At 40.4% G+C, this 22,578-nt stretch overlaps 1 protein-coding gene across 1 annotated transcript; it reads left to right on the forward strand.

The window, feature by feature from the left end:
• Positions 1-3,808: 3,808 nt before the first annotated feature.
• Positions 3,809-4,986, forward strand: mos (v-mos Moloney murine sarcoma viral oncogene homolog). Its single transcript, XM_060823430.1, has one exon. It carries the CDS (start codon positions 3,809-3,811, stop codon positions 4,802-4,804), a length of 996 nt encoding a protein of 331 aa, XP_060679413.1. The 3' UTR covers positions 4,805-4,986.
• The last annotated feature ends 17,592 nt before the right edge of the window (positions 4,987-22,578 follow it).

Here is a 22,578-nt window from a genome sequence, read left to right on the forward strand (position 1 = left end):
AGGGAATGACAGGACATGGACATGGGAACCAGGAGGATATAATATTGCCAGAGACCGAGGACTCACAACACATTGATAATTCTCTATTAGGTGCCTATTTGATGAATTTCATTCATGACTCCAGATGATGAAACAGCTCCTGACAGTCACCCAAGGTGAGGTATTTCTGATGGTCCAAAATCACAAGCATTTCACGCATCTCTGTAATCCCAGTAGTACCAACTCCTATTCGTGTACGCACTGATGGGAGTAACCAGGTTATAATTCTTCAGTTTCCCTAATGTCGTTTCATCTTCATCTTCAAATTTCCTTCGTAGGTCACAACAAACACTTCGTCTTTACATTTAATTTGTTGATCATGATGACCAAGATGATGATCATGATTACATGATGATCATGATTACATCCTTGTAAATTTCAGTCTTTTCTGATCACTCAGTGGTCAGACCATTTAAAACCATCCTAATCCCTACCACTAGAAACCGAAGTTGGAGCCTTCCAGGCCTCTAAGCCCGAGTTAACATTCCTATTCCCTTTAAAAAAAATGTTAGGGAGGGTTAGGGCATATGCGTTTCATCAGTTCAAAACTATAGAGATATTAGACAAGGATAACAACAGTTGAAAAGTGTGGCGCTGGAAAAGCACAGCAGGTCAGGCAGCAAACGAGGCGCAGGAGAATCGACATTTTGGGCATAAGCCCTTCATCAGAAAATAAATAACCCTGACCTCTTCCCGGACAACCATGACCACGCGGAACTTAATCAAAATCTACTTCATCGGGATCACCATTGGCAATGGAAACAACAGGGACGAAACAGCGAACAGACCAGGATAAAGAATTATTAGCCTAGTAAGTATTAATTATCATGTTGTTTGCATAAAATGTTCTATCCTTTGCATAAAATGTTCTCCAATTTTATAATGTTGGATTTTTCATTATGAATTTTCTTTTGCAGTTATATAACTTGTGTTTTCATAGAGTCATTGAGTCCTACAGCACGGAGACAGGGAATTTGACCCACATAGGTCATTGCTGACTAAAATATCCATCAATGCTAACCCCATTTCCCTGCACTTGGCCTGTATCCATTTGTCCAAATGCCTTTTAAATGTTGTTAATGTATCCATCTCAACCACTTCTGCTGGCAGCTGATTCCATATGTGTACTACCCTCTGCGTAGAAAAGTTGCCCCCAGGTTCCCTTTTTTTCCCTTCTAACTTTAAACTGATGCCCTCTATTCCTTGATTCCCAACCCTGGGAAAAAGACTGATTGCATTCACCCTATTCATGCCTCTCAGGATTTTATACACTAAGGTTCCCACCTCAGTCTCTTACACTCTAAAGAAAAAATCCTAGCTTGTCCAATCTCTCACTATAACTTAGGCCGTTGAGTCCTGGCAACATCCTTGTAAATTTCTTCTGCACTATTTTCAGTTAAATACCATTCTTCCTGTAGCAAGGTGACCAAAACTGAACACAATACTCCAAGTGCAGCCTTACCAATGCCCTGTTTAACTGCAACATAACTTCTATACTCAATGCCCTAACCGATGAAGGCCAGTGTGCCAAAAACCTGACTTTCAGCAAACCATGCACCTGAACTACAAGGTCCCTTGGTTCCACTACACTCCTTAAGGCTCTACTATTCACCATGAAACTCCTACCTTGATTTGACTTTCCAAAATGCAAGACCTCACACATATCTGTATTAAACACGATTTGCTAATTCTTAGCCTACTTCCCCATCTGATCAAGGTCCTGCTGCAAATTTTGATAACCTTCCTCACTGTCCATGATACCTTATATTTTAACAAACTTGCATGCCTTGTACATTCTCATCCAAATCAGGATGTTCAGGATCTAGAGAGGGTCTGCAGCAGATTGGGCCACTCAAAATGATGGATTTATGATAAAGACCCTCACAAAAGGGCTGGAACAACTACTGAGTATTAGAATCATTGCAGTAACTCGAAATCAGCCACTGTGAAGAGAAGACATCCCTGGGACCACTAAGACCCAGTGTGGCGGTATATGATCATTCAGAGTTAAGTTAAAGCATAAGATAGTTGACTGGATATATAGTGTAAATTGTTAGTTTATAATGTACATTGTTGTTATGGTATTAATTGTGGTAATTAAATATTATTGTTTATTATTGAGTCAATTCACAGTTTCTTTGCTAGATATAAGAGTTAAATACACTGTGGCAGGCACAACATAAGACATGAAATTTTCAATGCAAACTACTTTATAATTTAGTCATCAGGCGGTGAGTGCATCCCATGAATAAAATATCACACTCTAAAAAAACCTGTGTAGTATAGCTGCACCACAATGGATGGATATGTTCATAGGAAGGGTTTAGATGAATACTGGCAAGTGAAACTAGGTTACTTTAAAATATCTGGTTGATCTGGTCTAGTTGGAACAAAGGGTCTGTTTCCATGCTCTACATCTCAATGGCTCTATGACTCTAAGTAATCCCAGCAGATATATAGGGACACAATGACTTGCAAGTTTCCCTCAGAGTCACTCACCTCCTAATTTGGAAATATATTGGTGTTCCTTCATTGTCACTGAGTCAAAAGTCCTGAAATGCCCTCCGTAAGGGCAACTTACAGCAGGTGGACTGCAGCTGTTCAGCAAGGCAGCTCACCACCACCTTCTCAAGGGCAACTAGGGACAGGCAATAAAAGTGCTGACCAGCTAACAATGTGAATATAAGTGGGTTAAAAAAAAACCCTTTGATTTGAGATATGGGTTTCACGTTTCTAGGTAGTTCTAAGAGACATCATTACACAGCTCTTGAGCAGGTGGGACTTGAACCACAAGAAACCCCCTCGTTATTTGTAATTTAGCTCAGATGATACATTGTTCGTTGAGAGTAATCTATTATGAGAATCAGTAGCCAGAAAAAAAAATCAATTCCATGCACCTTCAGTTATCATTAGATTTAAAAACCTCTGCCAGCAAAATTAGAGCTAAAATCGATATCGAAAACTTAATTCAGAGTTTCGGTATAACAATTTCGATTTTTCCTTAACATTGATGCATTAACGTAAACATATGCTATACATGTAAAGGATACGTTCTTCCGGGGAGATTTGATAATTTGCCGAATATTTAGTTTTAAATTGTCGAATTTCCATCATGCAGTTCTGAATGGTTTTATTTTAGGCATAAACAAAAAGGCCCTCCGTTTTAAAAGTAAAGTGATCGACTCCAGACCTGGCCTTTCCGTTCTTTCACATTTCCTCACATGAAACTGATGGAAACTAATAGGAAAATCTCAAAGTTGAACGAAATTATAACTTTGTTGTGGAATGAGAAGACCCCTCCAACAAATGGTAAGGATATAGAAATTGATGGATTTTTTTCAAAAAAGAAACATCAACTTTAGACCCGTCTACTTAAACATGTTCGGGTACGTTTACTGTCTGTTGGAGGAGATCGTTAAAAACATTGCGTGGGATCTACGTATTATATAGATCACTAGTAGAAAGTCAAACAACAAAGGGAAAACGTAGATTATACATTATCTCGTCGAGTTATTATTAGCGGAGGTGTGAGGATGTTCAACTATTCTAATTAATCAACAATTACTTAAAATAGTTGGTATTTTAAATACTTTTATAAGCATTACATTTGCTAATCGACCAGTGACTTGCGGCTTGGCCAATATCTTGGATGGGTTCCCCAGCGTTTAGCTGGTGCTAACAATGTGCAGATGTAACCCATTAGTTCATCAATGAACGGTCATTAATAAAAGATGCTACCTATGGGGTTCGTAGCAAGGCGTAGAAAATAATGCCATCACCCATCCCAATTTCCCAGTTTTTGCCGAGGAGTTTAACACCGACCAAATCCCTGAGGCCTTGTAGTAGCCCCAACCAGTTTCAGGGCTGCCGTTTCTCTTGTGCAAAGCCATCTCGGGCGTTACAACGGCGCTCTTGGTGTACGGTAATTTGGGCTGAACTGAAGTTACTTGATCTTTTGGGTTCTGGTGGTTTCGGTTGGGTTTATAAAGGAACTTATTATGGTCAAATTGTTGCAATAAAAAAAGTGAGAAAATGCGTAAAGAACAAACTGGCTGCTCGGCAGAGTTTTTGGGCAGAATTGAACGTCGCTCACCTGCTGCATGAGAACATTGTGAGGGTTGTAGCAGCTACAACGTCTGTTCCCGCAAATCCAGAGGACGAGGACAGTGTGGGCACCATCATCATGGAGTACGCAGGAGGAACAAGCCTAGATCACAGAATTTACAACTGTACGGAACCCCTGGAAATGAAGGGATGTTTAACATTTTCTCATGATATTGTCAGTGGACTGAGTTTCATACACAGTCACCACATAGTACACTTGGATCTGAAACCAGCTAACGTCTTCATTACCGAGGCCGGGCGGTGTAAAATCGGAGATTTTGGGTGTTCTCTCAAATTACCAATCGACCGTGACTTGACTCCTAATGGCCAATTGCGGCACCTTGCTGGTACCTACACTCACCGGGCACCTGAGCTTCTGAAAGGTGGTCGTGCTACTTTAAAGGCGGATATTTATTCTTTTGCGATCACTCTCTGGCAGATGATGAGTAGGGATCAGCCCTATTCCGGCGATCGTCAGTGCGTGATGTATGCTGTAGTGGCTTATAACCGACGTCCAACTTTCTCCACAATTTTCGATGAATCCTCGTTGGGCCGCGCGATTCGATCAATCATCAGTAAATGCTGGGAATGTGAACCAAACCGTAGACCGAGTGCAGTAGAATTACTAGAAAATATTAACTGCTTAGAAGCACAGCTATAGCATTATCTTGACAAACTTGTGTACTTTAAACTTCAATATATCTTTTAATGTCGTCCCTTTATAAAAAAAAAGCAGCATTGTCTAAATTTTTTAAATCTTGTGGAAAAAAAACATTCCTGTCTTTAACGCCCCATATACTGTGCTTTGCGTTCGCCGGGTTATAACAATTGGACTGGGAAGTAAGAACTTAACAAATGTTAATATTATTTCTATTCCATAGGTTAGTAAACAACACTTCTGTTAGTAAATTATCCATTTTTATTTTGCTTTCCTTAAGATTCTCTCCGTACAAAAACCTGACTTTTTTTCCACCTACTTGCAATGTCCTTACTAATAAAGTTTTGAAGTTGTATGACAACGATATCTTTATCAGTGTGTGTATGTTTAAAACGTCAAACTTGTAAATTGAGTATAGCTCAGGTCTGTCTACAAATCTCACTGTTGTGAAACTGCTACCTGTATTGGAAGAGGTGAAGTGGCAAATTGCCAATTCGTCGGGTTTCCCAGAACTCTGAAAACCTGACGGCTAAAAGGTGATGCTCATAGCTGAATCATGCACTCGCAATCCCGAGAATTCGGCTTTTTTTTCTCGTTTTTTATTCGCTTGCTTTGTTCTTCTGAGCAATATGCTTTCAAAATGTGATGGTACTGGACAGCGCGTGATTTGGTGTTTTTTCTCCTGGGGCAGCGGTCTAAACTGAAAACCTGTGGCTTAACTAATTACCAAGCAGTTGGGTAAGGAAAATGGTAAGTGGATTAGCATTCAAGTATCAGTACAAGTCTAGAGGCATTAATTTAAAAATAATTTGTATCCTACGTTTTTTTAAATGCAGAGATATTCCCTATGTTTTAAAACCATATGTGACTATCGTGCAGAAATTGTGGAAACTAGAAGAAAATTCACGTAGTGGAGAACCACATGTAGGAGTTATCTCCAGTTTAAATTCTAATCTAAGATTTTATCTTGAAGAGTTGCTGAGATCACTGGAGCATGGGAGATTCGGGAGGTGGGGGAAACACGCCACAAGTTGAATTCAGGATAGTAGGAGTGGTCATGATTAGAAGAGGAATTGTCACAGTTTTTTGGCAGGTATGGTAGTTGGTATTGGTGATTGCGTATGCAGTGTAATGCAGACCATTGATGTCAATGACCAAGGTATAGCGGATATCCAAGAGTGGAAATTCTGTCATGAATGGAAAGAGATTCACCAGGTTGAAAGGCCTCTGTTCTGTAACTACTGATTCTGATTAAATTCCAAACTTTCTGGCTTTTCACTTTACTTTCCAGTAAATCTGAGCCTGACTTTTTTTTGTATGAACCTGGAATTTTTACGTAGAGAAGAAAAATGCCCTGGGAAAAATAGCTTGGAACCTCAAGTCATTTTCACACTCCAAGCTAAAAAATGTAAAATCATCATTGATATTTGGAGGCTGGTCAGTTGGTTCATGTATTCGTGTTATGACCAGTAATCTGTGATTTCATTTTGAGTAAGGTATGTACTTGAGGATCACTTAATTCTTCTGTTGTGGATGACATTTACAAAGCTTACTACTGGATCCTATTAAACGGAAACATATTGACACAAATGAAACCCTTTCATTCAGTCCTTTTTCTAAAATAAATACTCTTGAGAATCTTGTGCATTTCAGATCTCTCTCTCTCTCTCTCTCTCTCTCTCTCTCTCTCTCTCTCTCTCTAAAATATAATCAGACCCTTGCACAACAAAAAAATAACAATTGAACATTGCTTAAATAAGTGACGGAAATTAAGATTAAAATCATCCACTCTTTACCTAAGAGTGTTTCATCACTTAAGCTGTGGGTGAGTAAAGAGATCTTGAGGATCTAATTGGCAATGAAAGTTCTGTTTTAGAAATATGTAATTAGAATTTTTAGAATTTGTATTTCAAAATAATGACACATGGATGGCAGTTACATTTGAAGAATTTTTATTCGAAAGACTTTGGTTATTTGGTCCTCTGGAATAGTGATTGAACCCAATTTGTGTCAGAGCAGGCAAAACCCTTTCTCTACTGAAACGATGGTCCAACTTCTAAACCAGGAACACTTGGTTAGAAATCTGCAAGTTATTAGCTGAGGAAACACAGCCAATTGAGACTGTCCTGGAGTCATCAGTGCTGAACGAAACTGGGGAGAATCAATAAAGTTAAAACTTTAAAGATTTGTTATAGGAAAGCAATTTTTTCCCATTTGATTATCTAATGGCTAGTATTAGGAAACAGCTTTGCTGTCTAAGATCTTTAACTGGAGGTCTACATCTAGATGGGTTTATTTTTCAATCTTGTGTAGTAAACTTCTTTTTCATTTGTTTTAATAAGCCTGTACCCTCATGTGATTGTTTAACTTAATACCAATTCAAATTCTTAAAAGTTGAAAGTATAAAGTTACATTTCATTTTTAAACTGATCAAGTCAGATAATTGTAAAGTAACCAAGTCAACAGCAATGGATAGGTTTTTTTAACAAAGTGCTATTTAAATGTTGATGTAACCCAACATGGCTGGAATAAAAAGGGAGGTTACAGCTTTACAAAGCTCAAGTGAGACACAATTGGAATTATTGCATTCAGTTTTGGACACCGTACCTTTGCAAAGATATTTGACTTGGCTGTGGTATAAAATGTTGGATTTGAAAGGTTTAAGTTAGACTGGTTCTACCATCTGCATCTTACCTTGAATGTAGAAAATTAGTGAGTTAGTCAGATGTACAGAATGGAAACAGACCCTTCAGTCCAACCTGTCCATACTAACCAGATATCCCAACCCAATCTAGTCCCACCTGCCAGCACCCAGCCTATATCCCTCCAAACCCTTCCTATTCATATACCCATCCAAATGCCTCTTAAATGTTGCAATTGTACCAGCCTCCTCCACCACCTCTGGCAGCTCATTCCATACACATACCACCCACTATGTGGAAAAAGTTGCCCCTTTGGTCTCTTTTATGTCTTCTCTCTTTCCCCCCCCCCCCCCCCCCCCCCCCCCACCCTTCACCCTAAACCTATGCCCTCTAGTTCTGGACTCCCCGACCCCAGGATTTTGGGTAATCCAAGATTGAGGACAGGAAAAATTTCTGGCTGTAAGAGCTGCTTTTAGTTTTGAGATATTTTAGGTTTTGGCGGTGCTTTCCTCGAATTCCAGGAGCAGCAATTACTGTTTTTATATGCTGTTGCATTGTTTTTGAACTTTGGGAAAAAAAGTCAAAACAACAGCAGTTTTAAAAGGGAGAAGAGCAGACAAAGGAAGCACATGGTGAGGACAGTGCAGGAGAGAGGGAGAGAACCTGCATAGTTACCGCCTTTGTTTGAATTAGTGTATTGCTGGACATCGGAGTGCATCTGGGAAAATTAACAAAGTGAAATTCACAACTAATCTTGGAGGAACTGTTGGGCCAAGTTCACAGCACAGAATCAGATAAGTTAATTGTTTTAAGTCTGTCCAAGAGAGAGGCTGCAGTTGTGGGTACAGTGGATTCTTTCTTGATTGTTTTTGGAGATAAGTCTCTTGATTAAACTTAAAATATAAGCCATAGCTATTAATTTAACCTGGGATAGTGTTTGTAGAGGAAAAAATGGTGTTATTTTCTTGGTCTGTAGATTGTGAAGGAGCAAAATTGGCCTCTGCAGTGATATGTACTTGTCAGATGTGGGAGTTGAAAGAGTTTAATGGATACTGTGGATTATATGTGCCATAAATGCTGTTGGATGTGAATCTTATCAGATTGAATGGATGGGTTGGAGAGACAGTTAGAAGTGATGGAGGAATTTGCAACAGCAACAGTACGTGATGGATGGCAGTTATAGGAAGGGGGTAAGTCTCTGATACAGTCACATAGGTTAATTCCAGGAAAGGTAGGCAGCTAGAGCAGTAGTCTTTTGTGGATATACCCATTTCAAACAGATATGCTGTTTTGGAAAATGTAGGGGGTGATGGATTCTCAGGGGAACATAGCATGAACAGCCAAGTTTCTGGTATTGAGACTGGCTCTAATGCAAAGAGGAATACGTCAGGTTCCAAGAGATCAATTGTGTTAGGGGATTCAGTAGGCTGAGGTACAGACAGACTTCTGTGGCCAGCAGAGAAAAAGCAGAATGGTGTGTTGCTTCCCTGGTGCCAGGATCAAGGATGTCTCAGAAGGTGCAGAATGTTCTCACTGGGGAGAGGGGCCAGCAGGAGGTCACTGTCCACATGAGAACCAATGATATAGGAAGGGAAAAAGTTGAGATTCTGAAGGGAGATTAGAGAGTTAGGCAGAAACTTAAAAAGGAGGTCCTCAAGGGTAGTAATATTTGGATTACTCCCAGTGCTACGAGCTAGTGAGGACAGGAATATGAGGATAGGGCAGATGAATGCATGGCTGAGGAGCTGGTGTATGGGAGAAGGATTCACGTTTTTGCATCATTGGACTCTCTTTTGGGGTAGAAGTGACCTGTACAAAAGGACGGATTTCACCTAAATTGGAAGAGGACTAATATACTGGCAGGGAAATTTGCTAGAACTGCTTGGGAGGATTTAAACTAGTAAGGTGGTGGGGGGGTGGGGGGGAAAGCGGTGGGACCCCGGGAGATAGTGAGGAAAGAGATCAATCTGAGACTGGTACAGTTGAGAACAGAAGTGAATCGAACAGTCAGGGCATGCAGGGACAAGGTAGGATAAATAAATTAAACTGCATGTATTTCAATGCAAGAGGCCTAACAGGAAAGGTAGATGAACTCAGGGCATGGTTAGGAACATGGGACTGGGATATCATAGCAATTGCAGAAACGTGGCTCCGGGATGGGCAGGACTGTCAACTTAATGTTCCAGGATACAAATGCTACAGGAAGGATAGAAAGGGAGGCAAGAGAGGTGGGGGAGTGGTGTTTTTGATAAGGGATAGCATTACAGCTGTGCTGAGGGAGGATATTCCTGGAAATAGATCAAGGGAAGTTATTTGGATGGAATTGAGAAATAAGAACAGGATGATCACCTTATTGGGATTGTATTATAGACCTCCCAATAGTCAGAGGGAAATTGAGAAACAAATTTGTAAGGAGATCTCAGCTATCTGTAAGAATAATAGGGTAGTTATGGTAGAGGATTTTAATTTTCCAAACATTGACTGGGACTGCCATAGTGTTAAAGATTTCAATGGAGAGGAATTTAAGTGCGTACCAGCCGAAGCGCAACCCACCCATACCCCTACATTTGCCCCTTACCTAACACTACAGGCAATTTAGCTTGGCCAATTCACCTGACCCGCACATCTTTGGACTGTGGGAGGAAACCGGAGCACCCGTAGGAAACCCACGCAGACACGGGGAGAACGTGCAAACTCCACACAGTCAGTCGCCTGAGGCGGGAATTGAACCCGGGTCTCGGGTGCTGTGAGACAGCAGTGCTAACCACTGTGCCACCGTGCTGCCCACTTGACCTACTCTTGGGGAAATAAGGCAGGGCAGGTGACTGAGGTGTCAGTGAGGGAGCACTTTGGGGCCAGCGACCATAATTCTATTCGTTTTAAGATCGTGATGGAAAAGGATAGACCAGTGTTACAATGTGTTGCACCGTGTGTGTACATTTGCATTTAGAAATTATTCTACCTCCTATATTTTATTACAAATAATGAGTCCTATGTGACTTGAAATGTTCATTGTTTATCTTCCCACAGATGCTGCCAGACTAGTTTTTTTTAATTTCCCATCTCTGCAGCTTTAGTTACATTGTTTGCAATGAGAGCAAAGAGCTATTGACGGGTTAGGTGAGCAGCAACAAGGGAGTAGATGGAGCAGAATGTGGGAAACTGACTTATTCACTTTACAAAAGCAGATTTTCTAAATTACATTAAATTTTAAAATATTGACATTTACAGGGACTTGTACAAAGAACACAAGTTGTATGTAAGTACAGCAAATAATTAAGGAAATAGCTTATTAGCTATCTATTACAAGAAGATTGGAGTTCAAATTCTTGGTACAATTCTACTGGGCTTTGAGACCACACCTGGAAGAGTGTCTTGCTTTGGCCTCATTTAAGGAATTGTCTACTGAAAAACCAACACTACTGGTATTGGTAGAGTGCAAAACGATAGTACACTTCTTGAGCTGATTGGCAGTTTTGCAGATGACCCTTTAGCAAGGCAGGGTATAAATGAAGAAATTGTCATCTATGATGGGATTATATGGGCTTTCAATATATATTTCCACACTTCAAAGAAATGATAGGGTTAAGTTTAATTTTTTTTCCTCAGTGTAACACTTTGATCTTGAATTAAGCCATATTTAAATACCAATTGTACATTAATGAAAATTACATTGATAACATAAGTTATAAGCCAACAGCAAAACTTTATAGCGAAATATTATCATTCCCGTAAAGTGTGCGCATATGTAGGTCTATTGTCTATGCATTAAATCTTGATTCTATAAAAATTGAATTGAAACTTGGACAAGTAGTCAAATTTAATATTTTAGGACTCCAGGCTATTTCAGCCCTGAAAAGTAGAATGGGTCTCAAATCTTGATTTAAAGAAAATGAAGAGTTTTGGGGCTGAGGGGATATGTTCCCAAATTAACAAGAAAATAAATGTACTTTTTTTACTATTTCTCAATTTGGATATATGCAATAAAAAGAATGTACTATAATCATTAGTCCAACATTTAAAAAATTATCAAAAATTACAATTTGTTAATTTCCACCTCATTCACAATCTTGAAATCTTAGGTTTTAGTTCTCCACAATTATAGGGAGCTGAATTGGAACAGGTTGCTATTTATTTTGTAATCAGTGGTGATATGGTTGGAAAGAAAAGTTGTGCAAGGTCCCATAGCAGGTGTTGTACTGGCTTTTTATGACTTACTCACCAAACCCTTTCTCTTTTTTGGAGACAGCATCTTTCTCTTATTAAAGGTACACAAGTGCTAACTTTTTATAAACCATTTCATGGTTATATTTTACTGCACCCAATGTCATACGTTTATTCACATCAAGTAAAAGCACCAAAGATCTTGCTTGTGGAGATCAAATTAAAATTTTCATGATTACAGAAGTGAATTCAAATAAAGACAATTTAAAGTATAATTTATCTATATGCATGGAATACAGTTACTTTAAAATGATGAAAAAGGATTTGTTAATTTAATGTTATTTCCACCAACTGTGTAGCTTCCAATTACTAAAAGGTCTTTGATGGAGTACCATTGGTAGTATTTTCATCGAAGCTATTCTTGACTGGAGATACAATCGCATTGGAAACACTATTTGCCTGGAGTCTTGATGTTGTCACCAGGCCTCTTTGCAGCTAAATTACCCTTTTTATATTTTGGTGGGTTTGAAAGAGGGAAAGTTTGCAACATTTAGGCAGTGTCAGCTTGAAGCTCATTCAAGCATTGTTATATTCAGTACACTTCATTAGACGATTATGTTTAAGCTGACTCTTCAATTTAAGGTTTAAAACTGTCCTGAAATGGGTGATGCAAAGTTGTACAGAATATACCTGACTACAAGCTCAAGTGACCCATGAACATCACCTAAGAGCAAATGCAGACCAAATGGTATGTAGACTTTTCCAACATTCAGCATTATCTTGGCTGATTTTGTGTTTCAATTTATCTGCCTGATTCCCCATATTGCTTGATTTCTTCAGTGAGAAGAGAGACTTTATTTTTAAAAGAATACTGGAAAATTCATCCTGGTGAAGCTGGGAGAAGAGATCCTGTCAGTAACAGAAGAATCTCTTTAGGATTTTAACCACAGGAGTATGGCAAGGGTAGCACAGTGCATAATAACCAAAACCCCATATTGTGTTTACGTTTCTGGTGTTTGCTGTATTAGTTGCTTACAAAAATGTTTAGTCAATGTTGATTCTAGCTTAATACAGCAAAATTCTTAATGGGAAATTATCTTGCATTCTTCGCATGAGCAACTGAGAATTTCCTATTTTTCTTAGTTATCACAATCATAGAATTTACAATACAGAAGGCTGTCCAACCCATCGTCTCTGTATTGGCTCCCATAAGAATTACCTAGAGTCTGTAAGAAGATCCTAACAAATATTAATAGATTCCTGGCCTATCCATCTCAGAACTGTTATTGCACAGAAAAAGGCCATTCAGCCCATATTTGCAACAGCTCATTAAATAAGCATCATTATCTAGTGCTAATCTCCTGCTTTCTTCACCATTACTTTTATCCAAAATTTTCATCTGATGCCCCCTTAAATATCTAACCTTAACCTGCCTCCACCACAGTTCTGAAGACTGTATTCCATTCCCTAACTACTAGATCAATTAAAAAGACTTTTGACACTTCACTTTAGCTGTTTATGGAAGTCACTTTAAACCTATGTTGTCCTCTTCTCATTTCTTATACCAGCACGTCAAAAATGTCTACTTTTTAAAATTACAATGACCACAATCTTCCATATTACAATATTCAATTTGAAGCTTGAGCTCTGCTCCCAACAGCTTTGGTTGCACACTTATTGGTCTCAGAAGAGAATATAGTATTTATCTCCCTCCCTCCTGTCAAGTATATCCATATCATACGTGGGCAACAGGTAGAAATTTTGAAAAGGATTTGTGAAGCATTTTCTGATGCAGCAATATAAGCCCAACACAGGGAGAGATCAAACCTGTGTAGGAAAAGCCCAGCGTAGAATAGTAACAAGCCCATGGCTAAAGTAGTACTGTAATTTGGAACTTTTAAGTTTATTTCTTATTTATGACTTTACAGTTGTCAATATAATGTTGAACTTTTTATTTCTTTTTGTACTTAAGATTTTGTACCTAGGTACCTTTTGTAGCTTAAATTTTGGTGTGAATGGTGACATTGTAAACTTCTCACTGTACTCCTGTACTTGAGAATATATCATGTGTTTCATTAACATGAATTCACTATGATGACTAATGAACTGGGAACATTGTTTCTCAAGCAGGAAACTTTTAATGTGTGTTTGTTATAATGTGATTCCAGTTCCATTAGTTTAAATGATGCTGCTATTACACTTGTTTATAACATGGGATTTCTCAAATGGAACTATCGCGTTCTGGCAGAACTGACTACTCGTGACCGTAAAACCTAATGCTAAATTCTACAGATGTGGTCAAGAACAGCTGGAAATTAAACCATGTGAGTTTTATAAATCAGAACAGGTTTAGTTGGTTTATTATTTGGGTGTGGTGGGAGGAAAGCAATAATTTTTGAGATTGGTACTTGATTTAAATGATGAGGTCAGCAAGCTTGGTATAATCCTTAGTGCATAAAATATCCTGGGATCACAATGTGGGAACATGTCTGTTTATTAAAGGTTAACTGGTTGAAATTGTAATCTCATCAGGCCAGGCAGCAGTGGCCATTGTTCTTGCTTACCTGATCAGTTTTTTTTTCACATTGTAGTGTTAATATATTTGTAAACTTTTATAACTGCATTTTTGTTCAGTTCTCTGTAAATCTTGTCACTATTTTGTGCCTCTGACAGACTCCATCACCTGATCCAACTGCCAAACGAATGATTGATTGGCATCTATCCAGATGTGTATAAAAACTTATGTATCATAACCCTTTGCTCTCCTCAGGCAGACAGGGTGTCAATACCTTGCTGCCAGTAGGAAAACCTGCCCTTGTACTAGTAGATCTTGTTTGATTTACAAGAATGCGTCTGTGTGGTCCTCAAAGAACCCAGTTTTATAATCTTTGATATAAACTTGGTGACAAGAGTGGGATCCAATAGACTGACATTTAAGAGTGAATGAAGCAGATTGACGAAGTTGTAAATGATCTAAAATGGCCATCAAGGTAGGTTTACCTTGTTAGCTCCTTTGCTGACGTGTCTTGTCCCTCACTCTGGGGCAGGATAAGTGGTTGGCATCCCAGGTACATAGACACATGATTAGATTACTTAGTGTGGAAACAGGCCCTTTGGCCCAACAAGTCCACACCGACCCACCAAAGTGTGACCGACCCAGACCTCATTCCCCTTCACCTAACACTGTGGGCAATTTACCTCACCATATTAGGCTCCAGGTAATTTCATGAGGTTGATAAGATTAACTTGCTAAAAAAAAAAGTATGGGACTGACTAACAGTCCAAAGTGAAAAGTCACACAGCAGTAACAACACAGAATATAATTGAGGCAAGTGATAGAATTAAATTTTAACACCGGCTTTCTAAGTGGGCCGAGGAATCAAAGGATAGGCTGCATGCTTTTGTGAAAGAAGCTAGTCTAGATTTGTATGTTGTTCAGAATGTATTAGAATAGATGGAAAAATATGGGAAAAAGTGAGTAAAGCAAGAAGAATAGGGCATATGAAGTAGCTATGGCAAGGAAAAGGAGACTGTGCTTGCTTCATGGTGAGATCGCGTCACGTCGTGTCCCAATAAACACTGAGCCAGTGGGTAAGAGTACCTACACTTATTGTACATTTGGGGCACACAGAAGATGCCCCTTTTTTAAACTTCACCAGACGGTCTGGTGCCAGATGAGCCCTGTGCAGAACTTTTAACTGCATAGCACATATCCTATTACAGACTGAGATCTTTCGAGTATTCTCTCATACGTTCTCCCGTGTTTCAGAAGAGACCTCCACTCTTAGCTCTCGCTCCCAGACCTCACATAACCAGTTAATATCCTGCCAGGCTCTGCCACCCAGTAGGCAATAGAGGGCACTAACTGAAAGGCTGCTTGTGAAACATAGCAACAACCTCTCTGTATCTTAGTTATAAGTGTAGTCTTCTTCTGGATGAAATCCCTAACCTGAAAAAGAATAGAAAAGATCTCTGCTTGGCAACTTGTATTTGGGGCTCAGTTGCTCAAAAGACATCATAACCCCCCCCCCACCCCCTCAAACGAGTCTCCCAAACTAGAAACTCCTCTCGCTGCCCACGTTTTGAACCCTGAATCCATCATCCCTGGTCGGAACCCTGGCATGCCAACTATAGGTGTAAGTGGTGACATCTTGGATAAGCAACCCTCACTCTGACACATTGCCCTCCATGCCTTGACTGTACTAATGACAATGGAGTTCTGGCAGTGGTCCATAACTGTCCTCATCTTATCCATGAACAACAGGTTAACAAGAGGCTACTTTGCCTGGGAGGCCTCAATATCCAGCCACATTGAGTATGGATCATTGCCTACACAATCACTGACACAGGATAGCAGGGAACTCAATTTATACCTCCTGAGTCTGGGAAATCAACTCCTTCCCCTTCTTGAGGCAACTGCAATTTAGTAAGTTTGATGAGGGGCTGCCCACGATGCCAGACACAGGAAGCAAACCACCCATAAGCTTCCATAGGGTTGACCTGGGAAACATAGGGAGCATACGCATGGCATAAAGCAAACGAGGAAGAACGTTTATCTTAATGAGAGAGATTCGGCCCAGCAAAGAAATTGGAAGAGCCTCCTATCTCTGGAGATCTCGCCTAATATTGTTGAGCAAAGTTAGTCCGAAATAACAGATCAAACTTGGTGGTAATAAAAATGTCTAGGATCGGAACCCTGCCCGTGACCACTTATAAGGGAACTTAGAGCCACCTTCAACTTCTGGTACATCCTTAAGGTTCCCCAAAGGCATAGCCTCCGATTTTGCAAAGTTAATCTTATATCCTGAAATAGCCCGAAATGAATTGATGCATTGTATCAAATGGAGTACTGAGATCATTGGTTTCGATAAAAACAGAAGGACATCATCCGCATACGGTGTAATCTAATGTGCCCTCGATTCCACTTCTGGAGCTGTTATGTGGACGTTCTGACGAATGGCCTCTGCCAGTGGCGCTAACACCAACGTAAATAACAATGGTGAGAGGGGGCAGCCTTGCCAACTACCTGTACCAATCTTAAAATTCCCAGACTTCACGTCCCCATTGGTGATGACCGTGGCCAGAGGGTGGCTAAATAAAACCTCCACCCACCTAGCAAAGACTCTACCCAACCCAAACTGTTCTAAGACATAAAAAAGATACAGTCATTCTATCTAGTCAAATGTTTTCTCTGCATCTAAGGAAGTCACCACCCCCTGAATCAATTGTGGCTGACAAATTTGGATCATATTCAGTAACCTTTTAATATTACTAGGGTACCTACGGCCCCTTATGAAGCCTGTCTTTAATAATATGGGGCAACACCCTTTTTGATCTCAGTGCCAGGATCTTGGACAGAATCTTGACATCTGAATTTAATAGAGAGATGGGCCTATATGAGGCACAATCCTCAGGAACATTCCCCTTCTTAAGAATTAAGGAAATAATAGCTTCTCTCAAAGATGGTGCTAGGCATTCATGCATATAGGGGTGATTGTACATCTCCAACATCGGCCCTGACAGAGTCCCTATAAACTTCTTATAAAACTCACCCAGGAGACCATCAGGGCCAACTTTCCCACTCGGAAGTTGCCTAGCTGTCTCCTGTATTTCCTGAACTGTCAAGGGGACATTAAGGAGAGAGGCCTATTCCAAGGTTACACCTGGGAGGTCCAGGTTCTTAAAAAAAGGTCTCCATTTTAGCCCTCCTGTCCTCGCAACCTTCAGACTGATACAATTCAGAGTAAAAGCTCCGAAAAACCTCATTAATCTATTTAGCATTATGTGTAAGGACCCCAGCGCTGTCTCTGATTGCAGTAACTGATTAGGGAGCACACTTTTTCCTAGTCAGGTATGCTAAATACTTCCCTGGCCTATCCCCATATTCGAACACCCTTGTCTCACAAAAGCAAGTTCTTTCTTTGCATTTTATGTCAGTACTGAATTCAAGACAGCTGAGATCCACTGTAGCTTAGTCACCAAAGGTTGCACAAAATGTACTGCCTCGGTGGCTTTCAACTGCATCTCAGGCAGACCCTGCTGTTCCTCCTTCCTTCTGTCATTTCTGGCTAGCTGAATAGGAAATAACTAATCCCCTAGCAAAGTCCTTGGCAGTTTCCCATAGTATAGATGGACTACTAGCCGTGCCTGAGTTGATATTCAAGAATTCTTGAAACTTCTTCAAAAAGTATTCCATAAATTTGAAATCCTTAAGTAGAAAAGGGTCCAAATGCCAATGCTGCAAACCTAGCCCTTCAATCTTGGCCTTAACCCCCAAATATACTGCCGCGTGATCAGAGATTGCTATATTCCCAATTTTATAACTCATAATCGAATCCAGAAGGGCTGAGGAAGCCAGAAATAAGTCAATCCTTGTGTGACATTTATGTGGGTTTGAAAAAAAGGTGAAGTCCCTGCCAGTAGGGTGAAGACATCTCCAAATATCCACCAGTCCCAACTCCTCGCATTAGTCAACTCCCTGCTTGGCCTGCGAAGAAATAGTTGGGGGCCCACAAGTCATCCTGTCTACTGTTGGATCCAAAAGACAATTAAAATTCCCCCCCCCCCCATAATAATGTGCTGTGTTCCAAAAGCACTCCACTTAGAGAAAGAACTAATCAAAAATTTGAGGGGATGCGCTGGAGGACAGTAGACATTTTAAAATGCCATGTTCCTCCCCATGTATCAGGGTTTTAAGAAACACAAACAGTCCCTGCTCATCTTTCACTTGCTCTAATAATGTGAATGGAAGATTTTTTTCTGGATAAGTACAGCCACTCCCCTACTGTTAGTAGTAAAGGATGAAAAGAATACCGGTCATAACCCCCTGTTGTAATTCAGGTGTGCCCCATCATCAAGATGGGTTTCTTGCAACAAAGCAATATCAACCCTTTCCCTCTTAAGGCAAGAAAGCACTTTTTTCTTTCAACAGGCGAATGACTTCCCTTAATGTTCCAGGTGCACAATCTAATAAGACACTTAGCCATATCCCCTTTCAGAGACCCTTGAACCCCTCGGAGGGAGAACCTTGCTTACAAAACGCCGAGCAGAAGTAAATAAAGATTCATAGCGTCGAAGAACTATATATACAAAAACTACTCTAACATAACTATAAACAACTGTTACTATCAAACAACTACAAAGAAAACTAACTATAAAACCTTGAATGGAAGACTCTTTTCCCCCTGCTCAAAGAGGGCACTCACCCTACCCATCCCCTCCTTAACAGCTCCTTCAAAGCCGGACTGTGCCCCAGCCGGAGATGATCCTTAAATCAACAGAAGAAAGACAGTCAAAATGAGCACTCCATCCATCCCTGGCTTCATGTCACCCCTACTTGTGATTAAATGAGAAACCGAACAAACAAAAAAAGGGTGAGAGACAACAAAAAACATCCACAAAATTTCCCATCAGAAAGTTCAGTTATTTAAAAAAAAACAACTTATTCCAAGGTCTTTTCCCCCCTTTTTCAAAAAGGAAATTTTTAGGGAGAAAGAAAGGAATTTTTAAAAAAGGAAGAGAAAAGATGGGGAAAGATAGAAAACAGAACAAACATTAACCATATTCTCTAGGCTAATCCATCTATTTTAAAGTGTCTGCAAAGTTTTTAGCTTTATCTGCTGAGTCAAATATAACCACATGCCGCCTTAACAATCCTATCACCCTGGGTGGCAACTTTCAGGGACATGAACAAGGCGGCACTGTGGCACAGCAGTTAGCACTGCTGCCTCATAGCGCCAGACACCCGGGTTCAATTCACGCCTTGGGAAACTGTCTGTGTGGAGTGTGCACATTCGCCCCATGTCTGCGTGGATTTTCTCTGGGTGCTCCGGTTTCCTCCCACAGTCCAAAGATGTGCAGATTAGGTGAATTGCCATGCTAAATTGCCCGTAGTGTTAGGTGAAGAGGTAAATGTAGGGGAATGGGTTTGGGTGGGTTGCTCTTTGGAGGGTTGGTGTGGACTTGTTGGGCCAAAGGGTCTGTTTCCACACTGTAAGTTAATCTAATCTAATCTTAAAAAAAACAAGATCTCTTTTCTCATCCACGTTACCAAGAATCTTATCATTAGCCCAGTACTTTGTATTTCTGTTACTCCTTCCAAAGTGAATCACCTCACACTTTTCCACAGTAAACTCCATTTGCCACCTCTCACCCCAGCTCTGCAGCTTATATGTTTCCCTCTGTAACCTGCAACATCCTTCCTACTGTCCACAACTCCACTGACTTTAGTGCCATCCGTAGATGTACTAACCCATCCTTCTAGATCCTCACCCAGGTTATTTAAAAAAATGACAAACAGCAGTGGCCCCAAAACAGATCCTTGCCATACACCACTAGAAACTGAACACTAGGATGAATATTTCCCATCAATCACCACCCTCTGTCTTCTTTCAGCTAGCCAATTTCTGATCCAAACTGCTAAATCGCCCTCAATCCCAAGTCTCTGTATTTTCTGCAATAGTCTACCAGGGGAAACTTATCACATGCTTTACTGAAATCCATATATACCACATCAACCACTTTACCCTCATCCACCTGTTTGGTCACCTTCTCAAAAAACTCATTAAGGGTTGTGAGGCACAACCTACCCTTCACAAAATAGTATTGACTGTCCCTAATCAAATTACTCCTTTCTAGATGATTATAAATCCTATTTTTTATAATCCTTTCCAAAACCTTACCCACATCTGATGTAAAGCTCACTGGTCTATAATTGCCAGGGTTGTCTCTACTCCTCCTTGAACAAGGGGACAACATTTGCTCTCCTCCAGTCTTCTGGCACTATACCCATAGCTAATGACGACATAAAGATCAAAGCCAAAGGCTCTGCAATCTCCTCCCTAGCTTTCCAGAGAATCCTAGGATAAACCCCAGTTGGTCCAGGGAACTTATCTATTTTTTCACTTTCCAGAATTGCTAACACCTCCTCCTTATGAATCTCAATTCCATCTAGTCTAATGGTTTGTATCTCAGTTTTCTCCTTGGCAACATTGTCTTTTTCTTGTGTGAATGTTGACAAAAAGTATTCATTTACCGCATCTCCTATCTCTTTGGACTCCATGCACAACTTCCTACTTCTGTTCTTGACAGGCCCTAATCGTATTCTAGTCATTCTTCTATTCCTCACAAAACTATACAAAGCTTTAGGGATTTCCTTGATCTTAACTGTCATAGACTTCTCATGTCCCCTCTTGGCTCTTCTTAGCTCTCTTTTTAGGTCCTTCCTGGCTAACTTGCAACACTTGAGCGCCATAACTGAGTCTTCACATCTCATCTTTACATAAGCCTCCTTCTTCGTCTTGACAAGAGCTTCAACTTCTTTAGTAAACCACTGTTCCCCTGCTCGACCACTTCCTCCGTGCCTGACAGGTGCATACATATCAAGGACACATAGTAGCTGTTCCTTGAACAGGCTCCACATATCAATTGTATCCATTCCCTGCAGTTTCCTTTCCCATCCTAAATCTTGCCTAATCACATCATAATTGCCTGTCCCTTTTGATCATAAAGTAAACTTAACTGAGTTGTGGTGGGAGGGTGGGAAATGTAGGAGCATATCTGTTTACTAAGAGCTAATAGGTTGAAATTGTAGTCTCATTAGACCAGGCAGCAGAAAACATTATGCTTGCTTACCTGATCGCTTGTTTTTGTTCTTTTTCACAATGTGATGTTAATATATATGTCAACTTGTAACCGCATCTTGTTTGTTCAGTTCTCTGTAAATCGTTATTATTTTGTAACTGTGTCATGTCCTCATCATGTGATCCAACTGCCAAACTGCCAGATGTGTATAAAAACTGCATAAGTATTGTAACCTTTTGCTCTTCTTAGACTGACAGGGTGTCAATGCCTTGCTGCTAGTATGAAAGCCAGCCCTTGTACAAGTAGAAGTCATTGTTTGATTTACAAGAATGTGGTCCTCAAAGAACCCAGTTGTATAATTCTCGATAACTTCAAAGCCAAAGTAATTTCAGCACTGTTGAAACATGAGGAATACAACAGTAAGAGTCATTAAGAGCCAGGGTGGCATGGTGGCTCAGTGGCTAGCACTGGTGCCTCACAGCGCCAGGGACACAGGTTTGATTCCAGCCTTGGGTGACAGTCTGTGTGGAGTTTGCACATTCTCCCTGTGTCTGTGTGAGTTTCCTTCGGGTGCTCCGGTTTCCTCTCATAGTCCAAAGATGTGCCAATGAGATGAGTTGGCCATTCTAAATTGCCCATAGTGTTAGGTGCATTAGTCGAGGGAAATGCGCCTGGGTGAGTAACTCTTCGGAGGGTCGGTGTATGGACTTGTTGGGCCAAAGGACATGTTTCTGCACTGTAGGGAATCTAACCTAATCTATTCACTAAACCTATCTGGTCTAGTATTGTCCCCTTTGAGACAGACGTTTGGTACACTTGCCTTTACTGATAGGTGCATTGAACATGGGAGTTGAGAGGTCATATTGCGGGCATACAGGACACTGGTTAGGCCACTTTTGGAATATTGTGTTCAATTTTAGTCTCCCTGCTTTAGAAAGATATGAAACATGAAAGGGTCCAGAAAAGATTTACAAGGATGTTTCCAGGGTTGGAGGGTTTGAGTTTCTAGGAAAGGCTGAATAGGCTGGGGTTCTTTTCCCTGGAGCATCAGAGGCTGAGGGTCCACACTGACTCTCTGAAGAGTAACCCACCCAGACCCATTTCCCTCTAACTAATGCACTTAACACTATGGACAATTTAGAATAGCCAATTCACCTGACCGGCACATCTTTGGGCTGTGGGAGGAAGATGGGGGAAGGGAAGATAGATGAGAGCGCAATAGGTAAATGAAGGTGGGGGTAATGGTGACAGGTCAGAGAGGAGGGTGGACAGGTCATGAGGAAAGTTGGAACTGGGACAAGGTGGTTGGAGGGGAAATGAGGAAACTGGTGACCTTATATAGACCTTATAGAGATTAATAAAATCAAGAGGGGTAAATAGGGTGAATAG

Source organism: Hemiscyllium ocellatum, chromosome 4 (assembly GCF_020745735.1).
Source record: "Hemiscyllium ocellatum isolate sHemOce1 chromosome 4, sHemOce1.pat.X.cur, whole genome shotgun sequence".
NCBI classification, from domain to species: Eukaryota; Metazoa; Chordata; class Chondrichthyes; order Orectolobiformes; family Hemiscylliidae; genus Hemiscyllium; species Hemiscyllium ocellatum.